The following is a 12,010-nucleotide window of genomic DNA, read 5'->3' as shown; positions in this document are numbered from 1 at the left end:
CAATGGCAGCAAATTGTTTACGTGAGATGTACCCAAAGGATCCTGGCAAGCAAGCAACATCCACACACTGCAGGGGAAGCCAAAAAACCCCCAATCTGCCTATCTGACCGGGGGAGGGGGGAAATCCCTTCCCAAATGCATATATGGCAATCATTAGACCCTTAGCATGTGAGCAAGAACAAGCCAGGGAAGCATGAGAGAGAGAGAATGCATGGTGCCACCTCAGAGCACTGGCCCACCCTGTCCATGGTTTCATCTCCAGCTGTAACCATCTCTGATGCTTTGGAGGAAGGAGACAAAAACCCCAGAATACACTGGGGGGCAGGAGGGTAAGATCCCTTCCTGATCTCTGCAGGTGACTGGCTGAAGCCTTGAAGCAGGAAATTTTAGGAACATCCCACATGAACCAGAAGGGACCCTCAGGGCTGCCAAGCCCTGCCCTCCACCATCACAAGCGACACTGTCATACAATCCCACTCGTACATTTGTCCAGCTCTCTCTCAAAACTAATCCTTCCACTTATTTGAGTCTCTGTGGACTTGGTCTCTTCTTTTATATACCACAAACTCTTCACAGTTAGTGGTCATTCTCACTTTGTACAGCACTATAGAGTAACTTCAGTGCCCTCTGTGTGAGTTAAATCCTCTCTAAAGCTCACCTTAAAACATCATTTAACTTTGTTTAAAATGGACACATTTCTACTCAACTTTCCCTTTCTATAATTACATCCTTCAAGACATCTCTCACTACAAATAAATACAATAATCTGCCTGTAGGAATATTTACCTCCATCTTTTATCCCATTTAAATTTCTGTTTAAAACAAAATCACTCTTTCAGTTTTGTACATCACTTTCCTTTTCTCTGTATCCAACTCTGTCAAATTTTTCTATTTCACCTCTCACTGTAGTGCTTGATACTTGGTAGGAAAGAAAGTATATACAAATTTATGCTGTATGTTTAATGCCTCTATTTTTTTATCATGATTATTATTTTAGAGTTTTTGGTTTAGTGTTCTAAATAAACTATTTTATGCAAAACAGCAATAAGTAACAATCTCAGACACACATCATTATGTGTCTTAACTAATATATATTAATTAATAAAATCCAACAATAAACCGAGCTCCCTTCCCACTAGACCCAGAGACCACCCCTTCCATCTTTCACATGGAAACAACCAGAGAGTGTTCATATAGGTGAATTATGGAAATCCTAGATGCTAAAAGCTCCTTCCCCAAAGCACCGAGTATCAGGTACAGCTCATCCCTCTTACTGTGTACCCAGAGGACGCACCTGTAACACCTGTAGACTCCAGTTTCCCTGTAGTAGTAGAAGCCAGGAGAAGCTCAGACAGGAAGCCTACAGAAATCCCCAGCCTTTCAAGGCTCCTTCCTCAAAGCCCTGAGTACGAGATACAGTCAGGTGTGAAGTGATTAACCAGGGCCTCCTCACCTCTGAGATAGAGAACAGCAGTAGCTAGGAGGAGCCTTCACAGCCTCATAACATCATTTGCTCAACACTGAAACCTGGACGCTGGATTTGTCCTTTTCATTTCACAGAATCATAGAAATGTAGGACTGGAAGGGACCTCAATAGGTCATCCCGTCCAGCCCCCTCCACTGAGGCAGGACTAAGTATTATCTAGACCATCCTGGACAGGTGTTTGTCTAACCTGTTCTTAAAAACCTCCAGTGACATAGATTCTACAACCTCCCTAGACAATTTGTTCCAGTGCTTAACTACCCTGAGAGCTAGGAAGTTTTTCCTAATGTCTACCCTCCCTTGCTGCAATTTAAGCCCCTTACTTCTTGTCCTGTCCTGAGTAGTTAAGGAAAACAATTGATCACCCTCCTTTTTATAATAACCCTTTAAGTATTTGAAGACGGTCCCCCCTCAGTCTTCTCTTCTCCTGACTAAACAAACCCAGTTTTTTCAATCTTTCAATGTTTTCTAGACCTTCAGTCATTTTTGTTGCTCTCCAGACTTTCTCCAATTTGTCCACATCTTTCCCAAAGTGTGGTGCCCAGAACTGGACACAATACTCCAGTTGAGCCTTACCAGTGCTGAGTAGAGTGGAAGAATTACTTCTCATGTCTTGCTTACAACACTCCTGCTAATACATCCCAGTATGAGGTTTGCTTTTTTTGCAACAGAATTGCACTGTTGACTGTATTTAGTTTGTGATCAACTGTATCCCCAGATACTTTTTTGCAGTACTCCTTCCTAGGCAGTCATTTCCCATTTTGTATTTGAGCAACTGATTATTCCCCCCTTTGTCCTTATCAAATTTCATCCTATTTATTTCAGACTATTTATCCAGTTTGTCAAGTCATTTTGAATTCTAATCCTGTTCTCCAAAGTGCTTGCAACCCCTCCCAGCTTGGTATTGTCTGCAAACTTTAGAAGTGTACTGTCTATGCCATTATCCAAATCATGTATGAAGATATTGAATAGAACTCGATCCCCGTAGGACCCCATTCGATATGTCCTTCCATTTGATTATGAACCATTGATAACTATGCTCTGAGTACTCTTTCTCAACCAGTTATGCACCCACTTTATATTAGGTTCATCTAGGCTATGTTTCTCTAGTTTATTTATGAGACGGTCACGAAAGACAATATCAAAAGCGTTACTAAAGTCGGATATATCACATCTACTGCTTCCCACAGGCTTGTTACCTTGTCAAAGAAGGCTATTAGGTTGATTGACACGATTTGCTCTTGTGTGTGCTTACAAATTGATTGTTTATTTGCTCCATTATCTTTCCAGGTGCTGAAGTTAAGGTGACTGGTCAATAAGTCCCTGGGTTGTCCTTATTCCCCTTTTTGTAGAGAATTACTATATTTGCCCTTTTCCAGTCTGCTGGGATCTCTCCCGTCCTCCGCGGGTTTTCAAAGATAATCACTAGTGGTTCAGAGATATCTGCAGCCAGTTCCTTAAGAATTCTAGGATGCATTTCATCAGGCCCTGTCAACTTGAAGAACTCTAACCCAGGGGTCGGCAACGTTCGGCACGTGGCTCGCCAGGGTAAGCACCCTGGCGGGCCGGGCCAGTTTTATTTACCTGCTGACGCGGCAGGTTCGACCGATCGCGGTCCCCAGTGGCCGCGGTTCGCCGTCCCGGGCCAATGGGGGCGGTGAGAAGCCACGGCCAGCACATCGCTCACCCACGCTGCTTCTCACCGCCCCCATTGGCCCGGGACGGCAAACCGCGGCCAGTGGGGGCCGCGATCGGCTGAACCTACCGCATCAGCAGGTAAATAAAACTGGCCCGGCCCGCCAGGGTACTTACCCTGGCGAGCCATGTGCCGAACATTGCCGACCCCTGCTCTAACCTGTCTAAGATACTTAACTTGTTCTTTTCCTATTTTAGCCTCAGATCCTATCCCTTTTACGCTGATTGCTATGTTAGTTGTTCAGTCACTGCTAACTTTTTGGTGAAAACTAAAACAAAAAGGTCATTTAACACTACAGCCACTGCAGTGTTTTCTGTTATTTATTTTTCCCTCCTCGCTGAGGAATGGATGTACCCTGTCTTTGGTCTTCCTCTTGCTTCTCATGTATTTGTGAAATGTTTTCTTGTTATCCTTTACATCCCCAGCTAGTTGTTTAATCTTGTTTTGTTTTTTCCCTTGGCCTTTCTAATTTTGTTCCTACATGCTTGTAGTTTATATTCATCCTTTGTAATTTAACCTAATTTCCACTTTCTGTATGACTCTTTTTTGAGTTTGAGGTCATCGTCTTTCAGATGAGAAGTAAAATCAGCAGGTTTTGTTAGCCGTGGTGACAGCCATATTCTGATTTGCCTTCCTAAACTCCCCCTGCAGTTTCAATTGGAGATGTTTTTCTTCTGTGCTTCCTGACCTAACGTGTCATGTGATATTGCTGACTGTTGTTAAACAACTAAAGTGTTTCATAGTAGATATAGCTGCATTTCCTGTATATCTAGATTCTAAAGAGCTTTGGAATGCCTTAGGTTAAAAACCATATAAATGTAGTACTGGACATCAGAATCTGCTTTAGTGAGAGAGGGAATTTTGGCTGTGATACCAGTTACCCCCTTCTATTTTCCAAATAGTACCAAGAGATCTTTTATTTATTGTGGATAGTCAGAAAAACTCTACGCTGACTCTCTCATATGGAAGATGGCATCTATGACCATGCAATTTCCTTCACCTTTGGTTTGCAATGGTGTCATGTGTGGCTGTGGTTCTTTTTTTTTTTTTTTTAATCCTCTGGATCACTCCATAGAGAGAGACCTTCTTATGGGTCTACCTCTCCATCCACTTTCCCAACACTTGCATCACAGAAAGTTTCCTTTTGTGCACTATTTTTGATTCTGGGACCGTAGTTTGAGAACCACTGTTGTTTAATGGTAATCAGTTATCTGTCTGCACTTGTGTGCAGAAAAGTCCTTCTACCATTCTCAACCAATCTGCAGGAGAGAGTGGCCTTTCGAACTACATTTTTCTCTATCTGTTTGTGGCCCTAAAATAAAACTGAATCAAAAATTTAGTTTATACATTTTAAAGAGCTGCAAGAATTTGAAGGCATTTCCATCCATAGGGTTTCAAGATGCAAAGGCATTGGAGAAAAGAGGGAGGTTGATTATTTGGCTAACTTATTTTTGATGTCACATTTCCATTGGATAGGAAAGGAAAGAGGAATAACACAGGAGGGATGTGATTAGGTGATTTATCTCTGATATCATATTCCTGCTTCCTAATAATGAACTATTATCATCAGAGGACAGGGATTAAAAGAGAAGATGAGGGAAAGTGAAATCATCACCCAGTCTTCCTCATCCTGGGATGGGCTACCAGTTATGTGGGTAAAAGATCCACTCTTTCTGTGAGACTTGAACACAGGACCTTGGGTCATGGCTAGGAAGTAAAACTGTTATCAACTGAACAGGTCTCTAACAGGACTGCACCAACCTCCCCTCAGTCGTGATGTCATTCAAAGTTTGCAGTGCTGGAAACCTGATTCTAATCTTAACTAACAATGGTTGGGTTTCTCCTTTCACTCTTTAAAGATACTTGCAAAAGCAAGTGACAGTGAGGAGAAGGAGCAACAACTGGAGAGAGCCTTGGAAGAGATTAAGAAGCGATTTCAGAAGACAGTGAAACAATTTATCAATGCTATTTTGATAGCTTCAGGTATAGTATTTTGTGCTGCATGCCAACAAAGTGATTAGTCCTGTACATATGTATAATAAGTTCTGGTGTCTTTGCCAAGGGACTTATAGTTTAGCTCTGGCACATATTAATGCAAGGATGATGATGTAAGGTCAAAGTACTGGAGAGGCTGGGAGAAAGAATTGCTGAAAGGCTTTCTGGAAGAAATGGGCTCAAAGGAATGCGTTGAAGGGAAAGAATGATGTGGGTACTGAATAGAGTGGAGCAAATAATTGATTTCTGGTTCAGTGGCTGAACCAAACAAATCAGGGGGAAAAATCATCTTGGATTGACCCCAAATGGAAATGTTTTGGGGGGGTTTTACTGAAACAAAAAACCTGAAAAAATCTTATTTTGGGTCAAATGAAATGTTTTGTTTGACCTGAAATTATTCCCCCCCCCCGTTTTTTGTTTTTGTTTTTGTGTGTTTTTATCCTCTTTTAATCTGTTAAATTTCTAACCAAATATTGTTTCAAAACCAAAAGTTACATTTTCAAAATGTAACATATCAAAATGTTTTGATTTTTTTGAATAACTTTTATTTTTTGGAGCCAAAACTATTATCCAGATTTGACCTGAATTCGTGAATACATTCGATTGACACTGAATTTTTCAAGGAATTATTTTTTTCATCCAGAAAATTTCAACCAGCACCAGAGCTGAAGTTACTTTGATTAAAATATTTGAAGTCATTTACTACTGAAATATTAATGGATATGTTGAACAGCAGACTTCAAGGGAGTGAACTAGAAGACCTAATAGAAAATTTGAATAAAGCTATACAAGTTAGAGGTGAACTAAGTAACTCCAGAATACCTACATACACTTGGGAAGGTACATGAATCAACAAGTCACTCAGTGTCCCATTCACCTTTGGGAACCTTGTTCAAGTTCTCTTCCGGTCCCAAGTGAACATATCCCATTTTTGCTTCATCAAACTATCATGGAACTCAAGGCTGAGTGAACAACATGAACTAATTTTAAAAAGTGAATTAAGAACATCCAATATGTGCAGGGCAAGGCCAATCATGCACAACCTGTCAGAAAGAAGGGAGTGCAGGCATAGTGCTTCCAGGGCTGTTTAGATTTCAGAGGTCACTGTAGTCGTATGGTTTTCTGCAGGGGTAAAACGGGCCTTTCAAACCAAAGGCCCAAACTATCCCCTTCAACTTGAGCTAAAGAAAATTCTCTAACAAGCACATCCTTAACTGTTGTTTTTTATTTGTCAGGTATGATTCCTATAGAATATCCAATCCTAGAAGGAGCAAGGTATGTCAAATTTAAAAGGAAGGAACCGCCATCTCAGGCCTGGGCTAAAAGAGTGAAAGAAGAACGTGCTCTAATAGCTTCAGAAACGAAAAGGCCTCAAAAACCTCCTAGCAGACCAATTGCCCAAAGGATTCCTCCCAAGCCTTCTCGCAGACCCGTGGATCAAAGGAAACCTTCCAGTCACGTGGATACCGTGACCCAACCAAAGCCTGCACCAAGGTTTGCTTGGAGATGCACGCACTCTTCCTGATTGCGTAGAGGACACAGTGTCACTGAAATTTTGGGTTCACAGTTTATTTTGATCATAGAGGAAATGGTTGTGTGGCAAATGAGGTAAGCAGGCAACTGGCAGGATTAAACTGGATTCTTTGAGACAGATCCTTAGTTGGTGTTCATCATAGCATAGCTCTCCTGGGTTCAATGGAACTCTGCTGACATACACTGGCTGAGGAACCAGCCCTTTACATCTTGCCTTCTTTTTCAACCTGCTCCTTGATTCCTGCTGCAGTTCCCGCTAGAATTCTTAAGTGCATAGTACATTTATGTCAGTGGGTAGATGAAATCCCCATAAATCTCTATACACAGGAAGACCGAAGCGAGTTTTAGGATCACATCCTACAGAAAGCATTTAACAACAGTTGCCCAGTTTGTTTGCCGAGTCAGAATATCTTCACCACCACAAGCCCTAGAAATTGAATGTTCCTGTAAGATAAAGCTTTGGTTCTACAAGAACTGGTAAAGGGACATCAAAAGAGTGCGGTATAGGCCCTGATCCTGCATCAGTAGAACCAATGGGAGCTTCACCACTGACTTCAAAGCATGTAGGATCAAGCCTCAGTGAACCACAGTGAACCAGCTCAATATGACCTGATGCCCTAGTATTAGTTTCCAAGGGTTTGTCTGCATCTGTTGGAGGATTCTTCCCCTCTGCCACACATTCCTGAATGAACACAAGTGTTAGTGGGAGAGAAGTTTTGCATCTTCTGCCTCTCAAAGAGCCACATTCCTTTGATGTTAGGTAATATGATGCTTTTTAAGTTGAGATGCCCCAAGATGCAAAATCAGGCTCTGGATGCAGGTTGAAAGCCTTCTGCAAAATTTTGGAGGTTCAATTGAATGTATTTTTGGTGTGTGTTTTTTTTAAAGCCTCTCTCTATTTTACATGCGAGCCTACTCAACTTTTTAAAGGGTCAGATTTCCATGTCTTAGACATACTGGAGCCTCTGCCTGAAATCATGGTAACAAAGTGACCTGTATTTAACTACTTTCTTAGATAACAGTAGATAACATAAATATCTACTGTATATTATGTCCTTCTGGTATGTATGTATCTAAACTGAACTTCATATGCCTTGCAGAGTTAAAACCGTTTCTGCTGCAGGTGCACGCCCTGCCAAGACCTGGGCATCGTCTATTGCTGACTGCCCAATTGTGCTCCGGAGGCTGCTATCAAAACAGGACGCTGGTCTGGGTTGCAAGTGCGTCGTGAAAATTCCATTTGTTACCGACTTGGAGTTTGACAAGTTTATTTCAGCCCCCAGAAAGTCCGATCAGATCCTGGTGATCTTTGTCGTGTCATCCCAAAACGCTTCCTATTCTCCCTTCTTGGAGTGGATGTTACAAAGCCTGTACATGGAAAAACAGCATGGCCGCCCATCCCCTTGCATTCAGGTAAATTGTGGTCGGGGTTAAGGATTGGAGGACAGGAAATGCATGTAGGTGACCCACAGCAAAGGGGGACTGCCTAGTGCTTTTCAAGAAACATAAAATGCAGAGTGAGTGACACTAGTGAATGGTATTAGACTGACAGTCTTGGGGATTATTTTGGGGAAGATCTATGGCCTGTGTTATGCAGGAAGTCAGACGGGATGGTCACAGTGGCCCCTTCTGGCCTTGGACTCTATGAATCTGAGCTGGAAGAACTCTTTGTGGAGCAACTACAACACGCAGCAGTTCAAGTTTTCTCATGCTGTCCACTAATGTGCTCCAGCTTTGACTTGGGTTGGGGGGGAACCATTACTAGCAATGAGTGGGGGAGTTCAGACTCCGTGTTCATTAAGTCACTGTTAAGTTATAAAATTTGTCCCTAAACTACTTGGTCATTTCCCCGTGAAATGATAAATATGAGGCTTTTTGCTTACCACTGAGCTGCAGAATGTCACTGGTGTGATAACATGCAGAGACCAGGCGGAAGAGATGTCTAACCTACACAGGACGTCGTTCTGATTGCTACTATTAAAAGATTAAGCTTCATAATGGCTGCAGCCACATTTTGCAAACTAGCCACCAGGATGTGCTGCTGTTCTAGTAGAAACAATTGCAAGTGCAATTATCTTAATTTCAGTAGGGGTCACTCCTGATGTCTCAGAACCAGCTGCATCAGCCCTTAGAGAGAGAAACTCAAACTGTATATCTGTCTTCAGTCCATTTCAAATATTGAGGATTTTGCTACATCCATATTCTACGTATTCAGAAGATAGGTTCTACTCAAATGAGAGTATCAGATTAATTACTGAGCTAACACTTTATGGTGAATGTCATTCCAGACTGGATTAATAATAAAACCAAGCAAGTTTTCATTCGACAGTGACAGTGAAATGGTATAGCAGTGTCAGATCTCAGAGCCAGCATATATGTAAGGATTCGAGAATTGTATTTCCAACCATTTTTACACACAGTCCTACGATTTAACGGGAGTCATTAAATGCTGGCTTGAATTCCAGACATGGTGACATGAGAGGCTACAGTCCTGTATATACATGACTGTGTCAAGTCTGAACCTCCCAACATTCTTTAGCTTATCTGGCAAAGTGTCACACTCAGTGAGAAGAAATAAATGATACAATCAAAGAGCATTTTGTGTACCGCTAAGGCTATCTAAATGACATATCTTTTGCTGCAGTGTTTCAAGGGCCTGATCCAAAATAACCTTGCATCTGGCCCCAAATGTGGCAGAGTAATTAGACTGTAATTTCATAAGACTGTACTCCTAAACCCTGACTCCCCCCACAAAAAATCAAACTCCCAACCCCTCCCCCTACCTTGAAAAGGGAGACGTGCCAGAGACTCCAGGAAGTCCAGTCAGGCCTCTGATTGTTGCTATTGATTTTATATGGAAGGCGCTCAAATACTATGGTGATGTGCAGCAGTAGAAAACCCTAAAATAGACAGGTTTCAGAGGGGTAGCCGTGTTAGTCTGTATCAGCAAAAACAACAAGGAGTCCTTGTGGCACCTTAGAGACTAACAAATTTATTTGGGCATAAGCTTTTGTGGGCTAAAGCCCACTTCATCAGATGCATGGAGTGGAAAATACAGTAGAGGCAACTCCCATCTTTTCATATGCTGTGTATTTATACCTCTCTACTGTATTTTCCACTCCATGCATCTGATGACGTGGGTTTTAGCCCACGAAAGCTTATGCCCAAATAAATTTGCTAGTCTCTAAGGTGCCACAAGGATTCCTCGTTGTTTTTGCTAAAATAGACAGAAGTCAACCTCTTCTGCTGCAACAAATGCAGTGCGGCAACTCATTTCTATCGAAACCTTCACAGATAAAATATTTTGGTGACCCCTGTTAACTAGTGTTATGTCACTTGTATCATCTAAAACTAGACCAGCTATGTCCCTCACAAATACTAGTAGGGAGCAATACCTTTTCATCGGTGGGATTGAGAGGGGCTGACAAAAATCACTTACATTCTTTTCCATCGTCAGTTTCAGTGATTCTAACACTGTCCATTTTTAAATGAAAATAACAAACACTAGAGCTTTATTTTTTAGCTGAGACCCGCACTAGAGTTCCCAAAGACCTATTTTATTCTATTCAAGTTTTTATACTGTGCTCATCACTGTAGTATTAGCCCCTTCCATTAGTGCATCTGTCACCTGGAAAGAATGAATGTGTTTGTCCATCTCTAGTGCAGGTGTGACCCTTACCGCTTGCTGAGGTATGACATGGACACTGTCATGAGACGAAAGCCCCCCCTGCCACCTCTGCTTGTGCGGAAGCATGCTGTCACTCCGGGAATGGTGCTGGTAAGTCTGGAAGTTTTGCTGTTTGGAAGGACCCTGAACCTTTGACTCAGTGACTCAGTCAGAACACTATGTCTCTATGATGTATGGTACTCATGGGTGACTACATTATACATAGTGCTGCCTGCCAGCCAGCTCCATTGTAAATGAGGCTGAGTACCAGCATGAGCTGAAGGAGAGAGAGTCACTGACTCATTAAAACATCTGTTTGTTGGCTATGAATCACATTAACCCTAGGAAGGATGGTGGTTTAAGGCCGGGGGGAAGTTCCTTTACAAAAAGTTGAGATGGGCCAAAGCTGCAATATTTCGATATGGATCCTGATCCAAACTTCCCCACATTTGGGTGGATTCAGATTTAATGTCACACAGTCCAAATCCATCTTATAAAGATGGGCCAACACCATGAATTTCCCCCAAAATTTCAAGAAGGCTGAATCCAATGCCTCTAAGAGGAACCCAAGGCCATGCTGTATATGTTCCTCCAGTGCACATCTTGTCTTCTTTCATTATCCATATGCATTACCAAATCAGGAGGTGAATGTGTGACAGGAGAGTGTCTACAATTGAAGAACAGAAGGCACTTTTCTGTTCGGTCACCAGTTACATTCCTGTTCGGCTGTAGAAGTCTTCCTTATTTTGTTTTTACCAATACAATAGCTATTCACTTCATCCAGCACCTTTTGTCCTAGGCGGTCTGAGCACAAACCTACAGTGACGAACAATCTATGTCGGGACTCACTTTACCCCTCCCTGAAATGAAGCCACTTCTGTGGTGGTTTGCACCAGAACAAGACTACACAGCCCAGCAAGACCACCGAACACTTTAGGATAGGAACTGAAGAATAACATATTTGGATGAAACTGCAGTAGCAATTTAGGGCGGCAGAATGTCACCCACACTGGAATTTGGCTAGGACACTGGGGTTGGCATCCTTATATTATGAAAAGTTCCTAAAGGGCTTTTAATGACCACAAGTGGCCCTGTCTCACCTAAGTAATGGATTTTATTGTGAAATACTCACTCTGATTCTTCTCCCACTGAAGCCAACGGCAAAACTCCCATCCAGTGTTGCAGGGTCAAGGGTAATTTTGTTGCAGGGTAATTTTGTGCCTTTATAGCCCTCATCTAGCCTAAACATTTAAGCACATGCTAAAAGTGAAATAAGTAACCCTAAAGAGCACTCACTTATGATTAAAACACCCTACAAATAATAGACATGGCCATCTCAACACTACCAGTAACTGCTACCTCACCGAATAAATAAGTATTCATCAGATATTCTAGATAATCCCTGTGGGTCAAATCTCTTGTTCATGTCAATGAGAGTTTTAACCAAATAAGGGCTTCAGGATTTTGCCTTCACTATTTAAGCACTCAATGAATTTCTGTTAGTATAGACTCTTCAGCTGTTCTACTCCAAAAATGTGCCAGTCAGTGTTAGTATGTTGGCTATTCCTAATCAGCTGATGACTGTGAATAATTTCACCAGCCCCCTCTAATATCCAGCCAAAACCCTGGCCTCACC

General features: G+C 42.0%; 1 protein-coding gene across 1 annotated transcript in view; it reads left to right on the top strand.

Annotated features, from left to right (window-relative positions):
• The window catches only part of C7H3orf20 (chromosome 7 C3orf20 homolog), a 52,881-nt gene that overhangs the window by 16,058 nt on the left and 24,813 nt on the right, over positions 1 to 12,010 (top strand). The window contains exons 9-12 of the mRNA XM_054033333.1: positions 5,039 to 5,162; positions 6,410 to 6,668; positions 7,808 to 8,120; positions 10,369 to 10,485. Of these exons, the coding sequence (XP_053889308.1) occupies positions 5,039 to 5,162; positions 6,410 to 6,668; positions 7,808 to 8,120; positions 10,369 to 10,485 (813 nt within the window). The remainder of the gene's footprint in view (positions 1 to 5,038; positions 5,163 to 6,409; positions 6,669 to 7,807; positions 8,121 to 10,368; positions 10,486 to 12,010) is intronic.

Source organism: Malaclemys terrapin, chromosome 7 (genome assembly GCF_027887155.1).
Source record: "Malaclemys terrapin pileata isolate rMalTer1 chromosome 7, rMalTer1.hap1, whole genome shotgun sequence".
NCBI lineage: Eukaryota > Metazoa > Chordata > Testudines > Emydidae > Malaclemys > Malaclemys terrapin.
The sequence above is the reverse complement of the archived record's forward strand: the minus strand, read 5'-3'. Positions and strand labels throughout refer to the sequence as shown.